At 47.9% G+C, this 22,054-nt stretch overlaps 1 protein-coding gene across 1 annotated transcript in view; it reads left to right on the top strand.

Annotated features, from left to right (window-relative positions):
- The window catches only part of LOC104469189 (NT-3 growth factor receptor-like), a gene marked incomplete at its 5' end in the record, with an annotated part of 158,261 nt that overhangs the window by 57,295 nt on the left and 78,912 nt on the right, over positions 1-22,054 (top strand). The window contains 1 exon segment of the mRNA XM_010083610.1: positions 4,556-4,744. Within this exon segment, the coding sequence (XP_010081912.1) occupies positions 4,556-4,744 (189 nt within the window).

Below are 22,054 nucleotides of genomic sequence, written 5' to 3'. Positions count from 1 at the left end.
ACTGCACGTGGTTAGTGTGGAGAACAGCTAAACCCTGTCGTTGCAGGCAGTGTGGATGCTGCTGGGTGGTGAGAACCCTCCGTGGATGAAGGAGAGCCATCGAAAGCCTTGCAGAGCATAGACGTGACATGCTTGATGCTCAGAACTTGCAAAGGCTTCTTAAAGTATTAACAAACAGACTCTTTTTATAGTTAATATCCACAATATGTTTGTCTATAGCAGAGGCTGAGTTATTCACAGAAACAGCTACTGCATCACTGGCTAGATTTTAGGTTCCAGAGGAGCTCCAAAATATTTTATATTGTTTTAAGATCATAGGATGGTATATCAGGAGTTACCCCAGGCTACCCTTGGCTATTATTCTGCATTTTTACAGTACAAAACTGGCATCATTCCTATGTCTCTCTGCCTATTGCTCTGTCAAGTGGAAGGTAAACCTAATATATATTTTTTTTAACTCCATTTTTTCCTTTAACCTTACCTGGAAAATGCACTGCTGAAGCTAGTGAGAATTATTCCAAATAAAGCCATTCATCAGCATTATATGTCAGAAACCCTTTACCTTATATTATATATTAGAACTCTTTACCTACTTAACAGCAAAAAAAAAATATATGCTATTGCCAAGATAGATTAAAAAAGTTGAAGTCTAGGCAGCTGCTTTATTTCCAGGCATTGCTAATGGCAGTGTATATTTCGAGTGTCAGAGCAATAGTCAAACCTATAAAAGTGATCGGTGACTGCTTGATATCAGTGATGTTTTTAAAGTTTGTCGAGGGCTTGTGCAGTGAGTCCATCACTCATCTGAGTTTCAGAGGGGCAACAGGGTGGTCGTGTGCTTGGAAGGAACTGGATCTCAGCTGTCACCAGCCAGAAGGGATGGGAATGAAAGTGATAAAGAGCTGTGACTGTGTTGTAGGACTTAATGTTGTCCAGATTTCTACACCTTCACCCATACCCCAAAAGTTAATAGAGGAAACTTGGAGAAGTCCTTAGCTGTAAATTATGTTTTTAATCCAATTATATCCTGTGGAGGATATTGGGATGAATCGGCTGAACGGTATGTTATAGTCCCATCCCAGCTCAGTGCCTACTGTCATCCGAAACGTTTCTGAAAGCTTGAAAGCTAGTGCATTGCATCCATCGAGCATGCTCCTTTGGTGTCTTGAGAATGGGATTTATTTTGTTTTTTTTCAAGACCTGGAAATACAATCAGAGGCAGTAAACTGTCCCTGGATTACTGCAAGGACAGATTGTACTTTATGTGGTGTGCTATCCCTGTGGTGTCAGGACTGCAACTGCCTTGGCAGTTCTTGGGGTTTCGTACTTCTTCAGAAATGGGAAGGGGTTTAGATGGTCATGGAGCATCAAGAGTTTGGCTCTGAGACTTTTGGGGGTTGGTAGATCTTGCCAATGTCCAAGCTTGTCAGCATTGACTTGGGCTGGATGACTCAGAGGCTGAGTCCATTCACAGGACCCAGTGTTTGCTGGGGAAGAGCAGTGTTGACTGTGGATCAGCTGAGAGATGGTTACATCGTACCCCATAGATCCTGGACAGATTTGGGGTATGAAACTAGGGATAACACATGCAGAGTCCTCCTAAGAAGTGAGCTGCAGAAAAGAACCTATGGAGTGTAAAGGTCAGACTTTGCCTCTGTTTGTTGGCAAGGAAATTGTCATCAGAACATCAGGTCATAGATGCTGTGCTTAGTCTCACAAGTACCTGGCCTCCTTGATTGTGCCCTGCTCCTTTAGATGTAGCCATGTCCTTCCAACCTCCTTGTGCCAGAGGGAAACTGCTGTGATCTGTGCTTCTTAAAAACGAGGAGATGCTGTGCAAGCAATGACAGCAAGGGTTACATGCTGGCAGGGCTTTGTGAGTCCCCGAGAACCATGTCCCCAGCAGGGTGCCAGCCAGCAGGGCACACGTCCCATGGCTGGTTATGAAACCGATGATCCTCCCTCCGGTACCAATGCTGTAGAGATGTCCTCTTTGCTTCTTGTCACAAAGGTGCGATTTCTGCTTTCAAAGCAGAGGATATCTTTCGCTAGAGAGGCCTTTTGCCTCCCGCTGTGTGTGGGTCCCTTCCTTTGAAGCAACACCTTGGCTGCTTGGGGAAAGCAATGAGTCCTCAATAGCCTCTCCTACCTCTCCACTGCAAGGGGGATCTTTATGGTCTTGCCTCAAATTATTTGCACAAGTCTATACCAGGTGATATTTTTTATGACTTCTTTTGTGAACTGCACCTTGAAATTCAGAGTTCTCCCTTTCCCACCACAGCCAGGCCAGCCAGCAGCACAGGGTACGGCCGAAGGGACGTGGCACTGTGCAAAACCCAGTCCTCCTGGTTTGCATGGAAAGACTTGACAATGAGAAAGACCAGAAGTCATTCAAACTGAAATTGCCTGTTTGCTTTTTGTGTTTGGAGAAATACAGTGCACGTAGTCCCAACAGAGGCATCTTGCGGCAAGAGCTGAATTTTGTCTTTGTGTCTCAAAAGCTGGAAGTCACGTGGACCTGGGGAGTAATGTAAAGAAAAATAAGAAAAAAACCCCCAGAACCTGCCAGAAGGAATGGAGTAATGTAAAGAAAAATAAGAAAAAAAAACCCAGAACCTGCCAGAAGGAACTCACAATTCACAATACAGGGAGAGACTTTTTCTCCTTGTGACTAAAACACCTATCATGGCTGCCAGGATGCTGATAATTACACAATAACTTTATTATATCCCACTTGGAAGAACAAACAATACTTGAAGCTCCAAAAATGAGCAGCCTTTAGACTAGATTAATGAAGGCAGAATGACTGCATGGAGCTGGTGTTCACCCAGTCCTCCCAGAAGATCTGGAGAGTAAAATGGCTTGAAGACTCCCCTCTTTGTTGCTAGTGCTACATAATAAACTAATTGTGCAATTAGAAGCAGATGAGAGAGAGGCATTTTCTATGCAACATAGGTAAAAGACTGGCCTCTCTGAATAGGTTTGAAGTCTTAATGCAGCATCTCTGCTTGTTTTTGCTTGAGCTTCTGGTAGCCCCTAGTAGCACCCAGACAGGAGAAAAAGAGCATCTCTAGTTGAGTGTGGTTTTTCTTCCCATGTGAATATATAAGGGAGGTCCTCATGGAAGGATGCTGTGCAATGCTGCATTGGCCAGCTCCTCAGGATCCCGTGTTCAGGCAGCACGAATGGCTGCAGCATGGATTAGAGGGTTTCACCTCGTGATGGAGGTGTTTGTGATGGTGGCTTGCATCAGCCAACATGAGACTAAATGGAAGTGGAGAATATTGTATTAAGGCCTTATATCCCCTGAGGTTTCCAGCCTTGGCAGCTGATAGCAAAGGCTGAAGTTAGAAGGTCTAAAAATAAAAGTAAAACATCAGCCAAAAAATTGGGGTATAGCTGAATATTGAGAAATAGCTCTGTGTAGGAAGCAAGTCTTGGCTCTCGGGTATGGATGTTCTTTCCTTCATCACTTTATTTTACCTATGGGAAACAAGCCTGTCATTGGTTAGGGCAAGATTAGAGCAGTGATGCTCTTGGGTGCAGGCACTTGGCTCTAAGGAGTCATGGGGCTGGGGGCTCAAGGAGCTAGAGCTCAGTCTCTGGCTCTCTGTGGGAAGGAGGTTGATGTGGGTGCATTGGGGCACACAGACATTTTGGGGACCTGCTCTGTGGAGGTAGACAAGGACACGTAAGTGGGTGCTGTGAGGCATGGGGGAGGCACATGGACGTGCCCAAGAGGGCAGCGTTTGGCTGGGACACTGGTGGGTGCTGGGGTACTCAGGGTGTGGGAAGGTCTCTTGTGTATATTGACTAAGGAGGTGGGTGCTGCGGGCTCCATGCTCATAGAGCAGCAACGTCAATGCTTTGCACCATAGTCAGTGCAGAGAGACCACCTCCAGCTCTCCACCAGTTCACTTTTAGCCTGGCGGGGATCAATAGCTGGCCCTGCGAACAAGCAGCAGAAAGGGAATTAGGATTTAACAAATACTTGACATGGCAACAGCTTAATTAGAGGAGAGGAGGAGGGATGAGCTGAGTGGGATCTGCTCCAGGGCATCATGTATCCCTGGGTATCAGCCCAACCAAAGGGTTCTGTGTGTGTGCCATGAGACTGGAGGAGGAGAAGCAAGATGGGTGACACATATTGGGAAGACAAGTGGTGTGAATTTAGATTTGAGGTGAAATAGAACTTCAGGGGTGAAGTTTCTTCCATCTGAGCTCGGTTATGTATTCTGCCAAGCTCGTGATGCCGGGGTATACAGGCACACAGCGACTGATCTCTTGTGACAGCCCCAGGAGAGGACTCTTGTGCAGGACTCACTTCGGCTGTACTGTCACCTGTAGCTACCTGCAGATTGTCAGCCTGGTGCCCCAAACCAGGAAGGAAAATCTGAGGCATCTTCCCTGCCCTGTAAGCTGCCCAGGGATGGACCAACTGCCAGGGGTGCCGGGACAGGCATCCTGTCCGGGGGCTGGTGGTGGTCCACGGTCAGCAGGTCTCGCAGGTCCCCTTTCCTCTGTTGTGCCTGACAGATGTGTGTGGTGTTTGCAGGTCCTGTGGCAGTGATCAGCGGAGAGGAGGATTCAGCCAGTCCCCTCCACCACATCAACCACGGCATCACTACGCCCTCGTCCCTGGACGCTGGCCCGGACACGGTGGTGATCGGCATGACCCGCATTCCTGTCATCGAGAACCCTCAGTACTTCCGACAAGGACACAACTGCCACAAGCCAGACACGTGTGAGTGCTCGATCCGGCCGGAGCCCCCTATGAGGACCAGGGGATGGGTTGGGGGGACGGGGGAAGGAGGGTGAGGAGGAAGGGGTTAAAAGGATAAGGAAGAAAAGGAGATTTTTGAGGAGAGTGGATCTTGGTATGGTCCAGAAACCAAAGTGAATCTCAGGTCTCAGAAATCACAACATACATGTAGGTGCTTCCAGAGAAGACTTTCCACCCTCACTTTCACCTCCCTTCACCCTCCCTCCGCCACCCACCAGTCACCTTCCCCCCTTGCCTGACAGTGTGATTTGAAGCCAGACTCTGCCTCGTTGTCTCTGAGCATGAGGTCTCAGGTGTGAGCAAGAGCTGCCCAGGAGCCTGGGGATGGATGTGACCCTGCCTGGCTGGGGAGGGGCCCTGCCTCCCCTTCCTCCTGCAGCAGCTTCCCAGCCATAGGGCTGCCTCCTTGGGTCCCTGCTGGGCCAGGGAGAAGCTCAGGACACATGGCCATGGTGGGGCAGACGTGTGGAGATGAACAGGAGGCTTAGATGCTGGATGGCTTGTTTTCATGGGCTTCTGTAAAGCTTTTTTATCTTCCCTGTATAAATCTGGGTTGTGAACTGGGCTCATTAGACTAGCAGGTGGTGATTAAGTGCTCCTCTGTCTTGTGTTCCTAAATTCTGAGCATAAAAGTGGTGGGTAAAAGGATGCTTTTCTAGGAGCCCCACACCGCTTCCCACGCGAGCGGTGAGATGCAGTGGCTTGCAGCCAGTAGTTGAGCTCTCCCAGGCATCTTACCGGCTCTGAGATGCAAGCTGAGCAATGCAGGAGGTTGGGATAATGTTCCTCTCCTGCTACCACTCATCCTTTTGTTGCGTCTTGATTCTAGGTAGAACTGAAAAAATAAAAAGCTTGCAAACAAAGGGGGATAACCCCCAACTTGTGCTATATCTCTGTTGCCCAGCCAGCAGCAGGCGGTGCTGCACTGAAGTTGCTCTGCTCTCCCCTGGGCTGCTGCTGACTTGCGAGGGCAGGAGACATCACCCAGCCCCTGGAAACAGGGAAGAGGTTGATTTCCCAACCTGTGGAAACTCATCCAGTGTTAAGTGCTAGGCAGGAGCGTGCTGCTCCATGTCCACTGCTCCTCCCATCAGGGGAAGGGAGCTGTGGCTGCTGCTCCTGTGGGGCAGCCCCTGTCGTGCACCCTCCCAGGTGCCACAAGCCACTGCTGAGCCCTTATCACTGCGCTTCGCTTGCCGGAGCAATGAGGTGTACCCAGTGAATGCACCCAGCTTTCCCTTTGATTTTCATTTTAATGTGCTAAATTTGGTCTGTGTGTAGAGAGGGGAGGAGGAGAGCAGTGATTAGGCGGAATTGGAGAAGCTGAATGCAGCGTGGTTTTTCTGTGCTGTTAATTACGTATTTTACATTTCTTATCGCACCTCATCTCGCAATGATTTACAAACTGATGGCTTGGGAGGGGGGGCTCCCCCGCTTTATTTTTTCCTTTCCCTCCTGTGCTCTCTCGAATCTCTTTAATCTATGCGCTGACCATTTCAAGGCACGGGTGCTGTTGCAGCTGTGCGGTAGCAGAGCTTAAACCTCGAAGGATTAAGTTTTGCTCCGAGTGTCTGCCCTGTGGGGCTTGTCAGAGCTGGGTGGGTTGCAGGGGAAGTCGCTCACAGCAGGATTTGGCCTCAGTTTCATAAGGCTATTTGATTAGGATCTGGAGTTTGCAGAGATGCTTGGGGGTGGCATCTGGAAATGCAAATCGCCACCTCCGAGCTCCAGGTTTCCCAGCGGCTGTGAGGCAGCTGGGCTGAAACCAAACTGCCTCCGCAGGCACTCCCTTTGGGTGCTACCAAGAGGCAAACCACGGCTGGATGCTGGTAGGCTGAAAGCCCTTGTATTTTTTAGATGTGCTGGTCATTTATGGGGCAAAACCCAGACTTTGAGACCTCAGACAGGGTTGGATTTGGTGTGTGTATTGTATTTCAGTCCCCAGGACTTTACTTGGACAAAACTTCTGAGTTCACTGGTGGCTTTGCTTAAGGCTGGAAAGTTTCATAATTCACCTTTTAAATCAGCTGTGCTTTGGGGAGCTTTTGCTGTAAGGGGTTTGTTTGATGTGATGTGTTCTGCTCAACTTAAACCTGAGCTGGGGAATATTTGTTGCTTCCATTCTCCTTGTGGTTTTGTGCTGGAGGGTCTTTATTTCCCTCAGTGTAAAGCTTGGACACAAACACTTCTTCATTTGCTGTCACTTGTAGAGAGAGCTCCTCTGGGCTGGGGAGTGCCTCAATACCCAGCTGAGGCTGTACCGATGTGAGCTGTCACCTCCCTCCTGCCACCTACCACCCCAGAGCCCCTGTCCAGCTGTGAGCAAAGGGGCTCCGTGGCACCCAGTGTCTCTCTTTGCACGGAAGTGTTGCTAGAGCAGCATCTTCAGCAAGCGATGTCTCTCTCCATCTTGAAGCTTTTCTCCTTCCTTCCTCCTGTGAGCATCCCTGTGCTCTTGGATGTTGTCTGGGTTGAGGACATGCTGATACCCATTACCGCACTGCAATGAGGAGAGCAAACTCTATATGCTTAATGCAGTATTAATAGTACATTGATGTGATATAGATTTCTGTCACCCTCTATACTAGCGAACATCGCTTATCATAGAGGGATGACGGATGTTTATTCCCAGCCACTTAGCTCTGCATAATGGAATTGCAGCTGAAATATGGAGAGCAGCTCCCTGCCCGCAGAGCTGCAGCCCCTCTCGCTCCCGCTGCGCGATGCTGTCCTGTGGGCTCTTCTCGTTAACGTGTCCTCCAGGAGATGGAGATGTGTTCCTCACTGGGGATGTGATGTCCTCACATCGACGGGATGAAGGGCACAGGAGCCAGCTCTCACCTCTGACTTTCTGGGATTTTTGCAGTTGGCTCTTGCCTCCTTTCTGCTACTGCCTGATTTAGCTGACCAGGAGGGACAAGCTTGGCTCAAGGTCCTCTTACTCTTCCTGGCTGAGGGCTTCTCAAAGAACCATGATAAAGCATTGGGTCTTTGAGAAGATGCTCCCCTACCTTTACACTGTAACTCTATGGCATGCTGGGCAGCACTAGGGTTTGCAACCAGTCCTTGTTTCAGCCATGCTCAATGGGCACAGTCCAACCACAAATTGATTCAGAAGAATAAGCTAAAACAGTCTTTCTCATGATTTTTTGCACATGGAAGGGAAACCAAGTGGCATATCCGCTTGGCAGACATCATCAGGAGGAGCAACAGGTTGTGGGGAGTTTGCATCTCTCTATATTTGGAAATCAACAGCTGAGAGGAGAAGAACTGGACTTGTGGTGCAAGCACTGTGGACAGAACATGTAATGAGGAGATAGGGTATAGGACCACACAGCTTCAACCTATGGTCAGGGGTTTTGGTAACACAGAATGCGATGCAGTTGATCCTCATTTGTGTCCAAAGATGGCTATTAGTCCTTCTGTGCAGGCTTGGAAGTAACAGCAACTTCTTACCTTAGCTCCATCTCCCAGTGTTCAAGATTTGAATTTGCAAAATTTAAATTTTGTTAATTATGAGTAACTGGAAATTTTTGTGGTGAAAGATTGGTAATGTTTCAGAAGAAACAATCCACTGGAAATTTTTGTGGTGAAAGATTGGTACAATGTTTCAGAAGAAACAATCTTCCAGATTGTTTGACTTTAATAGTAGCAATTAATTACATGCAGAATGCATCAGATGCAGATGAGTTCCTGGATCTGATCTCTCAAGCTTTACTCCAGTGCCGCAACATGGTTTTGCAGTTTCTCTGTTCCCTCATATTTCTTGTCTGACCCAAGAGGTCTGAAGAATGACACAAATCAGAAAAAAACCCCAAACCTTTAAGGAGAAAATTAATCTGGGGGACAGATCCTTTGCAGATCCCTGTCTGCCTCCCATCAGTGGATGCTCAGTTCCTACCAGTGCTGTGAAGCTAGACTTCTGGGGCAAGTGGTGTGATTTTGTTGGAGGTTGTTGCCAGACATGATCGGCGCTGGCTGTGATTTCCTCTTCCAGGACTGGCACAGTCTGGGGACTGGGATGCATTCTCCACATGGGTGGAGCAGCCGTCCTTCCGTAGAGTCCTAATGAGGGTTTTTTTCAACCTCATTTATTACAGGCTGCCCTGACATAATTACATATTTGAAGTTAGTAATTACATGTATTCATGCTAATTAAGTAATTAGGTATAATTACACTAACTGTAAATACATGGTAATCGGCTAAAAAGAAATACTTCAGAAAAAAACAAGGCAAATCACACAATAAAAGCGCCATCAGCGCTCTTTCACTCAGTACCCTGTCTTTATCTGGTATTTCTGTGCAGTTTAAAAGGAACATTGTGGTCATTTCAAAAAATCATATCTTTTAAACAAATGGATTTCCTTAGCTCTGTTTCCAATAGTCTTGAAAACAAAAATGGGAAGGATATTTACCCTTACCACTGTAAATTCTTTTTGTTTGCCTAGTGTGTTTTGTTCATCCTGGGCATGGGAAGCTAAAAAGTATGCAGCATTTTTGTTTTTGGTCAGTTCATGTTCCCATTTTCACCAAAAACAACAACAACATAAAAATAAAGCCATAAATACTTGCAATTTCATCTGGCTAAAAAAGAAAACTAAAACTTTTGGTAGTGGAAAAGGGAAACTTTTCTTTCTTTTTTTTTTTCCCCCCCAGGAATAAGAGGATTTGTCAAATATTATTTTCATGTGAAATAAATGTGGAGCCTGAAGTGACAGCAGCACTCTGCTGCCCAGTGCCCAGCCTGGGACTGGGCTGTACTGGTCTCAGTTCCCACAGGTCTCTGCTGTTTCTCCAGTGCCTCCAAACTTTTATTTTCGTCTTCTCTCCTTTAACGTGGAAGCCCCAGGCTCTTCTCCAGCAGGACCCAATGCCCGTTCCTTCTCCAAAGTAGGCACTTGTGGTCGAGACTCTTCTGCCCTGGGACTCCTCACTGTCTTGTGCTCTTGTCCTTCTCAGCCAACCCATATGAGACACTTTTAGAGGATTTAATGAGGACCTATGAGTAGCTGTATACTCGTTTATGTGTGTTTTGCTGCTCTACTCAGTGTCTCTTAATTTGTCCCAGCAAAGCCTGGATTTCTGGCCTGGGTCTGTGGAAAAGCCCTGCCTTCGACACTCAGCTGCTAGCAGGTGGAAGGTATTGGAGGTCCCTGCAATGACCTTCTGCCTCCAAATTTCCCTTCATTCTGGTTTGCTGTTGCCTCTCATAGAAACTTCTCTGAGTTGATGTGAATGTCCTGCAAAAGAATTGGATGTTGAGGAAACCCTGCAGGCTCTGTCCAGCTGCTTCCAGAGCAGATGTTCTGGGTACCTGAGGAAAAGTGTGAACAACAAAAATTACTGCTTCTGTCAGCCCCTGGAGAAGAAATGGACTTCTCCTGTAACCAGCATCTTCTCCAGTCTGCAACATCTGACTAACAGGAGAGATCCCATAGCCAGTGGGACTCAATCCAACCTGACAGCTCTTCCCAGCTCTCACAGCTGGTGCTCCTTACCTGTGGCTATTTTATGCTCTGCATCATTTCATCCATCTCCGAAAGACCAAATGGAAGAAATACCTACACTTTCCAGAACTCAAAAGTCAAACCAGCGTTTGCAGAGGTGGAGTGCCCGTCCCACCTATTGCACCTGTACTTGGAGTTACAACCTCATGTTCAGCAAGTTGATCTTCAGACCTTCCTGCCATGATGGTGCTACAGAAATGAGAGTTTTTCAGGCCGTCTTGGAAAGGCTGGCAGAATTCATTGCACGTACCTCGCCCATTGGCCAGCTCTGCTTGTGTTATCTGTGTGGTTGTACCGAGAGAAAGAAAAGCAGCGTGGGAGGGTGGGAAATGTGACTCTGCCTGGCCCCTGCCTGTTTTGGGATGATGCCTTGCTCTGGGTGTGATGTGCACAGCGACTTGGTTTGCATACAATCCAATTACCCCCTGACTGCAGCTGCTTGGGTTTTAGATTCTATCTCTGTTACTTTAACATGTGTTTACCAAAAATATTTGTAGCAACACCCAAGATGAAAAGGGGCCAAGCAGGTTCCAGCCCTGGTGCAGGGAAATGATGCCGGCAGTGCAGCTGGGGCAGGGACATTTCTGGGGACTGGGATCCATCAGGAAGAGAAACTCTTAAATGAAGGAGAACATGGCTTTGAGCTCTGACATTGACCTACCTCCAGAGAGGCTGTCCTTGGGGTGGAAATACTTCTGGATACAGACATCAAGGAGTGGACAAGGAAGTGTTTTCTCATGCAAAACCCTGCCTGCTCCTCTGGCCTGGAAGTATCTCCACTGGCTGGTCTAATGCCAGCGTCTGTGGGGGCAGCAAGCAGGGTTGGCTCACCTGGGGTGATTTCCGAAAAGGAGCCCGTGATGTGTGAACTGTCAAGCACTTAACAAGCCAGATAAGGGGAGGCCTTGAACTGGTTTTTCCCTGGATTTGGAGTGGTTCCAGCACAACAGGCTGCTCTCGCTGCCTGCCATGTCAGCCTGGTCCCTGCATCAAATGGGTTGTGCTGGACTGCCCAAGAGGTACACCATGTCATGGAGGATGTGTATGTGCACTCCTGATACTCCATCTTGCATCCAACCCCCTGCTCATCTCAGGGGCTCATGCACCCCCACCCACTGCTCTTGCAGCATCCCATGGACCCCGTGCACGCACCACCGTCTCTGCATACGTGGGCGTGTTCCCCACTCACCCCTGCACCGTGGGATGGGCGTGGATAAAATCCTTGCTGAATGAGCTCTTCTTCATTCCCTGCAGCACAGCGACGCCTACACACCGATCACCTCCACCTTACCACCCACACACCGAAGCGTATGTGGATTTCTGCTGAGCACCCTCACAGCTCTGTCTTTCCTTGGCAAAGCCACCATGATGCTCCTGACCAGGCAGTTCCCCTGAGGGGGATTGCCCAAAGCCATGGAAGATGGTGCATCTCCAGTTTCTAGTGGGTGTTGAGGGCTTGGCAGCAGAGGCGTGCTTTTCACCCGTGGTCTGGCATGAGTCAAGACTCATTGTAGCAGGGTGAGAGAAAAGGAGTGGGATGAAATGGGGATAAAGCAGGTTTTCATTCCTGCGTTACTGGCTACATGCCCAGGTGTTGATGCTTCTCTCTATCCAGTTGTGCTTGTAGTGCTCTTGACCCCACAGTGCTCTGACACTGAAGGAGGTTTCCGTGCCAGGGAAAGGAGGGCTCTGTTCATCAGCCAGCCCTCCTCCGAGTCCCAGGGCTTTGTCCCTGCAAGACAAGAGGTGGTGACACGGTGCATGACCGGAGACTATTGCAAACTCAGGCAGCCCTGGTGTCAGGGGTAACAAAGGGGGTTGGAGAGTAGTCTCCTAATGGCTCATTGTTTGAGTGAATTTTGCTGTGGGCTGCTTTAAAGATAGCTGGTGCGTGTATGTGCGTGTGGGTAGATTTGTGATACTTGTTTCTTTTGGCCATCAATTAAACATTTGTCTTGCTTTTTAATGAGTTTACTGCAGCTTATAATGCTTGGCTGTTGGGAAGGTGTCTGGAGGCTGGGGTACCTCTGTGCTCCTGGGACAAGGGGGATGTGCCCATGGCACCTGGCCATGGGGTACTCCTGAATGCACTGGGAGCTCCCAAAGTTTGCAAGGACATTGTGTTGTGACTTTTTAGTCTAACCAGGCTGGTTTTCAGGTTTAAAATCTAGCTCTCAGAAGTGTTTGGGGACTCATCATGGTCAGACCGGAGCTGTCTCTCTGGTTAGAAGATGGCAGGCTCTCATTGTTTGTTCATTGTCCGATTAAATTGCAATTCCTAATTAAAAATAGCTGTTATTGTTTAGGAGTTGGAACAGTTTTGCACGACTGCACACACAGCAGGAACATTATTAGTAGCACTGCCCTGTGGGACAAGAAGTACAGCCCAGGATCTAGCAGAGAAGCTGTACGTTAGTAGAGGTTAAAAAAATAAAACCCAGCCTTGAGTGCTGCTTTTGTGCTAGACAGCCCAAAATACCCTGTTCAGTCCTGAAAACTGGGGTAAGACCCACATAACAAGATATTCTGCCTAAAGAGCTTCTTGTGTCAAAGTGGACTTTTGTTTCCCTGGCTGGCATGGTGGCTGGCTCTGGGGGGGTGCACAGACAGGGATGGATCGCGCCTCCCAGCAGCATGGGACAGGCGGAGCAGTGCTGCTCTCTGTAGAGTGCTGCTCTGTTACTTCATGTATAATACAACAAAAGCACAGAAATTGTCATTCTTGATTAGTGCAGGTTTCTAGGCTGCCTCAGCATCCTTCTGGCTGTCTTGCTCTTGTCGGTCATGGGTGCAGACGGGATGGGTTTGCCTCCAGTGGGGTTGGTGGGATGGAGGAAGATGCTGCTGCCAATGGAAGCATCACTTCTGCTGCTGTGCTCCTGAAGCCCTGACCTGAAGCAGCTGTCTTACACCGTGGTTAAGTGTAAAACACTAGCCTTGTTGAACTCGGTGTGATTTAGTGAACAGACCCATCTGAGAACTCCGCAAACCCATTGCCATGTGTAGCTGATGTAAGATTTGTATGCAAGTGTCTCGGGGTGGAAAGTACATTGAATTCACAGCGTGTAAGGATTGCTCTCAGTGCTCGGGCTTGTCTCCCATTAAGGCAGGGTTTATTGCATAATCCATTTTTAGATTCCTACATTCTCATTTCCAAACACACAGCAAGTTACCTGATGCTGAACCCTGCTTGACTCTGTTTTTCAGGCCCCCTCTCCCTGCCTCTACCAGGGTAGATCCATTTAAGAGATAGGAACAAACCTGAGACTCAGTGAAAGCATGAACATTTCTGTGTGTACATTGATGGTTGGGCTGTCCTGCATCTGCAGCTAAGCGTGGTCAATATGGGATGTATTGCAGTAATCAAACTATGTGATGACTTCACGTAGACTCAGCTTTTCTTGATGTTAGCTCCCAGTTCCTATTTGTTGCTGTTGTTGCAGTAGTACCTGCGGGTCTCTGTCACAGTTGTGGGTCTGCAAAAAATGTCACACTTTCTTTCAGCCCTACTAACCCATTTTTCCTCAATGAATAGGAGCACTGAATCAGAAGGTTACTACACCCACCTATTTATATATATAATATATATAAAAATATACACGTATGTTTGATCTATTTGAAATGTGCTATTCTATAATGTTTGCACACCTGTTCTTATCTTGCTAATACATTTCAGAAGGCTTTACATCATCCTTCCCTGTCACACCACCATACCTCTTTTTTTTTCCCCTTTGCAAGGGAAAAAGCACTTTTTTTTTTTTTTTTTTTCCCTTTCCTTTCTCCTACAAGTATCTTTTAAATTCAGGACGAGCAGTTTCTCTGTCTCCCGTTAAGTGTGACTAGGAGACAAGGCAGCTAAGTCTCTGAAGTACATATGACAAATTTGCAACTAGAAGACAACACTGGAACAAAATGACTTCAGCCCTTGTCTCCCGTCCCCCAGCTCTTCCCACCCCTCCACCTCCCTCTTGCAGGATTAAGCAAAGCTAATCCTCAGATGAGCAAGATCTTTGGGAAAGTAAAGCAGCAAAGTTAAAACCATGGGAGGAGAAAGAAAAATCCTTCACACTCAACACTAATAAAGAAATTACGGACATCCTACATTATGAATTGGATGAATTTTTAATGGTTAGAAATGCAGTGGATTTATAATGCATCCATCCTGGATTGCAGGGCCTGTCGCCAGCTAATAAATAAATGACAGACCCTTTGTATTAAAAGTATCCGTTATTTTACATCTCTGCGCTGTAACTGATGTGTGGAGCATTGAGCAAGGGGAGCTGATGGCCATCAGGTGTGTACTAAAGCAAAGGACCTCATGCTTCAAGCCATACTTGAGGTCTTGATATACCAGAAGGTTACAGCCCAATCTTCAGGTCTTCTTTCGGATGGGCCACAGCTTCTGCTCATTGCTCACAATCCAAAACCAAAAAGAAATAGAGAGCTTGGCAAAGGGCTTCGTGATTTTGAAAGGCCATTTTAAGCACAACTTAGGGTTCTTTTTGCTGTGTCTTATGCTCTAGGAGAGGTTAGTTACCCCTGGACAGAAGGAGAAGCTCCATCTGAGGTGGCTGCCCAAAGCTTCCTTTCTACGCATGTAAGGAAATAGGATGTTTTTGGTCTGTCCTGTGTTAGACACCTTGTTCAGGATGGCAGGGGGGGATTGTGCCGTCTGTTCTCTCGGTGGTCCTGGCTATTGGCACACTTGGTGAAGCTAGCTCAGAGCAGAGATCAGTATGAATTCACACAAATCCCACCACAAATGTTCACACCGAGAGCTGTGTTAAAAATAAATCCTGGGCAAATTCCAGAGATGGGGTGGGGTGGGACTGTCCTGTTCTCATGCCAGATCCCAGCAGAGCCCAAATGTCAGGGGAACCTTACTGAGAGCACATCAGGCAGCTGAGTATTTGAGACATGGGATGTATTTTATCCTTTTCTTAGTGAGGAGAAGTAACCTGGCATCTTGCTCCTCCACTGTTTCCTGGAAAGAGGCATTTCTCCTTCCAGCCCATCAAGGGGCTGCCAAGCATCTTCATCTCCATTTTATGGATGAGAAGAGGCAGCTGGAAAGGCATCAATTTGCTCAAGGTCACACCGGGTTGTTGACAGCTAGCAGTCTGGCCCGTGTTCAGCCCGCTGGACCGTGTTGGGTGTTTATGAGTCGCCACCTGAAGTCCTTTCACAACCAGTCTTTTGGAGTCAGGAGTTTAGATGGACAAACAAGTTCTTGAAGCTGTTAGCTGTATATTAAGATTCCACAAAATGACAGTTCTAGGCTTTGCCTGCTCCTTTCCAGGAAGGTTAGATCAAGTTTTCCCTTTCCACTTTCATGGAGGCCATGCCATGATTTAACATGTTTCTGCTTGCTGTCTCAACTAATTCTGGAGACCTTTCCTTGCTGACCTCCAAGGGGCTCTGCTGACCTCATTCCACCTAGGCGTTGCCTCCTGGCCCTCTTGGTTGGAGTTAGTTGGAGCCCTAGTGCTGGGCTTGGAGGAAGAGCAATTATTTTTCACCTTGGCTTTAGTTCCTGGCTGAAGGAATTGAGCGGGGAGCCTGGGATACGAGCCTTGCTGCCCGAGGAAAGTGCCGCTCTCCAAGATGCAAACTTTCATCTTGACCTGGAGGAAGGAAGCGCTTATTGCCTTATTACATTTCCCCATAGCAGTGTAAATATTATATCCATGATAGATATGGATCTTATGAATAATATAGAGATTTGAACTAAGTAACCGCAGTGCTTTTTTACTACAAGAGATCCTCAGCGTCAAGTAGTATTAATGATCTGTCTTGACGTGATCTCTGCAGAGGGCAATTGCAAACCCCAGTTCCGTGAGAAGTTGAGAAATTGGGGGAGAAATCCTAATGTGCTGTTCATCCCCTCTGTTCCCTCTGGGATGCTCCAGAAAGAGTATCCTGTCTGCTGATTTTTTTCTCAGCTTTCCCTAGACCCTCCAAGGACGGGAAGGCTAAAGTGAGTCTTGGGAAAACAAATCCCTTTCGTAGGCAGGCTGAGCTGGGCTGTCAGAGGAGGCAGCTTTGGGAGGAAATGTAATACAAAGATCCTAGCAGCTCCCTGTGGTCACTAACAGTTCTCTGGACATTTCTGGAAGAGTAAAATGATTAGTTACAGTAAAATAGCTAAATTCAGGCAGAGGTAATGATGTTCTCTGTCTCTACCGCTCTGAGCTTTGTCTCTTCTCTGCAGCCTTAATATGAAGCTCTCCTTTGCACTTGCTCTCTGAAACCCTTGTGCAGCCTTGCTGCTGTGTGCTATTAAACAGGTGGCTATGTTATTATGAGAAATTTTCTATAAAGTCCACTCTTTAATGCCTTAGAATCTTTGGGGATGAGTTTAAGATATTAATAAGTATTAAGACTGAACACCTAATACTTCTTTGCACTGACCTCACTGTGAGGGAAGGTGTAACAGTGTAGTAATTGCAGGATGTGCTGTGGGTCATTTTGTGCCTTGCATCACTGCTTGCAGAGAGCTGGTAGCCCAGCTGGCGGGTCCTTCTTGCTCCCTTTTGTAGGTATGCTAGGTGTCGGTGTTACAGCTGCAAAACTCTAAGGTCTTTTTAAATTAATGGAGCTGTCTGAGAAGGTTATGAACGCCTTTTCAATATATTATTTTTTTTTTCCTCCCAAATGTAGTATCTCAAACCTTGAATAAGGCTGTTAACCTTTTTCATTCCTCTTTCTAGCCATGTTCCTCCTTAAAGTTAGTTCTTTTCCTTCTTCCACCATTGCCCTTTTAACAGGAGGGAGGGCGAGTGGGACCTGTGGACTTGGTGGCCCATGTTCTCACGTTGTCAGTCCTGGAGGAGCGGGGTCTTGCTGACCTCTGTGGGCTGTGTTGAGTGGGGAGCATGTGGGCTCAGGTGTTTCTTTGCTACAGGAATGGTAGCTCATTAACACCCTGTGTCCTGCAGATAACTTTTATTGATCATCAGCTGCTTAATCAAAAACTCTATCACAGGTTTCTTTGATTATTCTTTTCCATCTCTTGATCTCTGGAGAATCAGCCTAGCTCAAGTTAACATACTCATTATGCAGTTGGGAAGCCACTGCCACGGACTGCTATGTAAATCTTAGGTTTTAGGAAGGTTTCTGTCCTCCTTCCTGCATGTAGCAGGATGAATATATTGGGTGCATATTGCTCTGCTTGATGAGGTGAAACAGGCGCTGAGGGAGCTGTGCTGAGCTGGGTTTTGACCTCCCTGGGGTGTCAGCACTCACTTCCCAGCTCACACAGAGCCATGTCTAGATCCTCACAGTCTTGATCTAGTGATGAACAGTGCTGCTGCTACACTGAGTGCTAACTCACCCTCACCTTGCCAGAGACACACGGTGGCCTCCACATCACCATACATACCTCCCAACTTGTGCGTCCCCTCTCGTGGAGGGATGTTTGGGTTGGAATAGCTTGATGGATTTGTCTCTGACGGTGATTGCTGAGCAGTTGGGTGATGAGGGGCTTTTCCTATGGGAGACCAAGTGCTCAGGAGCGGGTACGGGAGAGCTGGGATGGGGGGTGACCTGTGTAGGGGGATGTTTGAGCTGGGGGAGGGAGATGGGAGGAGACCTGACTGCCAAACCGTGACGGTGAAAGTTTGCATAGCTGGACCTTGCGTTTGATTTTCTGATGACCTGTGTGCAGTGTATATATAGACGCAGAAGTGGTGACTAACAGCAAAAGTAGGATGCTAAGTCCCCAATCTAACCAGATCTTAGCACTCCTGAGGTCAGCACCTTGAGTGGGTTGCTGTTGGGTGTTTTGCTGACACAGCGAGGGCCGCGGCTGCAAACCTGCTCTGGGAATACTGGCTTTACTCTTCTGGAAACTGTCAGAGCTCTGGGGATGGGGAAGTGAGGAGGCTGTGCATTAAGTGGCAAAGATGTTTTCCAGCCGGTACCATGTTTTTAATGGCCAGCTCTGAGAAGTGGCAGGCCAGTTTGAATGGGGACACAGGGCTTGGGAAGGAAGCCCTGAGACATGAGTGCTGCTTGTTCCTGCTCCTAACTAACTTATCTCACACTTGGATTTTGCTTGATGTCCTGATATGATTCATTTTCCTTTTGTCTTTCAACGTTTGCTGTATAAAATCATTCTCCTTGATCCTATATGCTATCAGGGCTACATATTCCGTGCCGGTTATGGTGTTGCAATGACCTAATTTGATTGTGGAGGGTCGTGTCCTGTATAATGCTGTCTCGTTTTCTCAGTAGTCGATACAAACTGGATTTTATTTTCTTTGAAAAGAAAGGAAGTGGGGGCAGGAGCCCAGCATCCATGGCCAGGCTTATACCTGCAGCTGTTACCTTCTTGCCTGGCTGTGAGGCTGACATAGCAGACGTAGTTCACCCTGAATGGGACCCGCAGGCTCTTTCTATATTTTTTTTTCTTGCCCGTACTGAAGGGGAGAAAGGATGGAAGCTACAGCAGAGAAAGGCTCTCATTTGTAGCTTCTGTCACCTCTGCTTTGCCTCAAGGAGTCATTATTCCAACAGGCTGGACGCCCTCTTGATGGAGCTTATCTCCGGAGGGGAGGGTTAGCTGTGTCTCCCCGTGGGACCTGGGTGAGTGTTTAGCTTTCTCCTTTTGTCTCCAATTCGATGCTCGGTCCTTTGTACCTCTGTGTTTCACCTGCCTCAAAGACCCTTCACCTGCCTCATGCCTCTGTTATTTATGAATAGCTCAGAGGGGAAAAGGAGGGTCTGGTCTCAATTTGTGTGGCTGATTTGCATGTGAAATAAGCATGTCATTTCAGAAGTGGGTCTCCTGGCCCTGCTGGTATTGTTCAGGGTGACTTTGACAGCTCCAAGGCTGTGGCTTGGTGAGCGGTGGCAGGGCTCGCTTGTAAGTGGGAAGTGTGGCTGTATTTTGGCAGAGCTCGTGCAGAGGACGGTGTTTGTTCAGCAGCTCATAAAGTGGAGGTGCCAGCCCACCGTTTGGTCTGTGGGAAAAAGAACCTGCTTTTGCAAACTGAAGGTTGCAGCAAGCACTTAGCTCTGGCTCATGGGCCATCCCTGACAGCTGGGATTGCTGGTGGGGTAAATTATTCAGCTGATGGTTTCATTGCTATTTTACTTACGGGTCCTGGAGTTTCTTCCTTTGTTCTCAGGGTATTCCTTGTTCTCAGCCCTGCCTCCTCCTGTCCCGTTGGGCGTTCAGTGAGCTTTCGATTAAAAATGGATTTATTGTGGTGACAGAGCGGGAGACAGAGAGGCACTGGGCAGGCAAAATAGACCATAATATTGCAGCTTTAGCTGCAGGTAGGAGTTGAATAAATGAATCAACAGATCTGCGTTCCTGGTATGCCACCAAGCAGGCTCCCTTGGCTTGGGTCAAGGATTTGGTGGCAGCAGGAAGATGCCAGGCAGTGGAGTGGCAGTGATCTGTGTGGCCCGGGAAGGACCAAGGGAATGGGATTATGAGCCTCGAGGGCAGGAAGAGAGCGAGCAGGTTGGACATCAGCCACTCACGTGATCCTCCTTGGCAGGATACCAGGTCTGTGCGGGCCAAGCACCTGGCATAGTAGAGCCAATGTCCCTGATTTGTTCTCAGTTGCAAAATATTTAATCAGAGAATCAAATACGATGCCTCTTTAAGAAGAGACTGGCACATGGCAGCTGGCTGAGTGTTGCAATCAATGTATCCGCTGTGGAATGTTTCCTGCAGAAATATTACATCCTCTCTCATTTACTTGATGATCTTCAGGGTGAATCAATCAAAAGATGCCGCACACAAGTAGTTCAGCCTGTGATCCTGTGGGTGTCCATTAGAGAGGCATTTGCTCCCTGTTAATGGACCTGTTGATTAACAAACAAACCGTTGCTTTTTAAATAGTAAGCTGTTGCTTGATGGCAATTGTTAGCATTCACTTTGCTGCTGCCCCACCTCCCCTACCTACAGCTCTCGCTCTGTGCCAATGCAGGCGACTGCTGCAGCAAATCCCAGGTCTGTGCTGCTGGAGAGAAAAGCACTCCTTACCCAAGCAGTTATCAGTGGTAGACCTTCTCCTGAAGGCTGGAAAGGACAGAGAGACTTCTTTGTGTGCAGAGTGTGATTTTCACCACTGTGTGTCTTGTTCTGTTAATTGTATTTTCTGCACCCATCTGCCTTGGCATGGAGCCCTGCTGGACTCGAGAAATGCGTGAGGAAGATCTCCCTGTGACATCCCCAATAAGTCAAAGCCCAGCAGCATCTTGAGGGGTCTGTCTTGGGTTTTACACTAGGCTGAATGCATGGGAGTTTTTATTTGGGTCTCTAAGGCCTCTAGTCTGTGGGAGCAATGTTGTGTTCATTTCTCTTCCCTGCAACATGGACATTTTCCTAGTCTCCACTTTTTCTGGCTGAAGAATTGCCCATGTTGCAATGTTAGTTCTTGCTTTCCTGGTGCTAGCATGGCATGAACCCCAGCTGGCATTTAAAGCACTAGGAGATCAGGGTGATGCTCACTGCATAGACGATGTCCTTACCCATTGGAAAACCCCTGCACCAACCTGAGTGGACCCAACCCAGTGGTGACCAAAGCTGTGCTGCTGGAGCTCTGGTGTGGCACTGGAAACACGCTCCCCAGCCACAGCCCAGGACAGAGCACCACGCTGAGCCATATAACACAGCTCAGTGCAGAGCGGCAGTCACGCAGTAGGGCTGACCAGCCTGAAAGGACCAAGGTTGTGGCTGTGGGTTGTGTTTAGCCTCATGCTGGCTCTTGCCAGCAACCGTTCTGCTTTCTGGGAAGTGTGTTTGGATCCTTGCTGCTCAGCCGGAGGCTGTGGGGGCATTTATCCCCCTCCCCAGGCTGCTGGTGCAAAGCAGCTGCTGCTCAGTCTGGCAGAGCCAAGCATCGCTCTAGGTTGCTGCAGAGGGGACCAGCCGCCCCATGTCATTTGTTTGGCTCCATGCTTTATTGCTCCAAACCAGCTCACCCAGAGCTGTCCTTCCCACGGCTGGTGGGAGTCAAAGTGATGAGACAGTTAGTGGATTAGGGCAGCAGAGTGAAAACCATTTGGCATTTCTATCCTGATTCTTCTGGGTGCCTTTAATTAGCATGATTGCTCAGCACGCGATTTTGCCATGTTCTCTAGCTCCCCTGGTTAGAATAATTATTCCCCCAGCTCCTTTTGTTCCAATTCCTGATCACTTACAAAGTCTCCTGTTAAAAGCCATTAAATCCGTAATGTAAAGTGAGAGTAAATGTTCAGCAGCGTTATGCTCTCAGCCCCACACGTGTGCGCTCACGCTCTCTCCAGCCCCACTCCAGCACTCCTCTGCTCCTTGCCACGTGCTCTGTGCTGCGGCATCACTCTCCTCTTTTTCTCTAGCACGCTTCCCCCCTGACCATCTCACGTGTCCCTCATGCAGCGCGTTGTGTGCATCCTCTCCTTGCTTTCTGCTGGCACTTTTTCGTATCGCTCAGCTCCGTTTCTTCTGTGCACCGTCTGGTTTTGGCACTGAGCTTGAATATAGGGCTGTGGACTGTGATCTCTTACATTTAGTTGCATGTGTAAATATGAAAGTGCCACTGGAAGTGTATGTTTTTGCATGCTTTTGTCCCAGTGTGGGCAGCTCTTTCTTTGGGGAGCAGTATCCATAGAGGAGAACATGTCCTGGCTGTGGTGGCAGGCAGGACCTCTGATGATAGATGATGAAGAATAGCAAAGAAGTTGTTTTTTAAGTAAAGCTGTTTCTCCTTTTCTCAAGCATGAAATCCTCTGGTAGAGGGAAAATGGGTTCAGATAGCGGCATTC

Source organism: Pterocles gutturalis, unplaced genomic scaffold, assembly GCF_000699245.1.
Source record: "Pterocles gutturalis isolate BGI_N339 unplaced genomic scaffold, ASM69924v1 scaffold660, whole genome shotgun sequence".
In the NCBI taxonomy this organism is placed as follows: domain Eukaryota; kingdom Metazoa; phylum Chordata; class Aves; order Pterocliformes; family Pteroclidae; genus Pterocles; species Pterocles gutturalis.
This window is presented reverse-complemented; position numbering and strand designations above follow the sequence as displayed.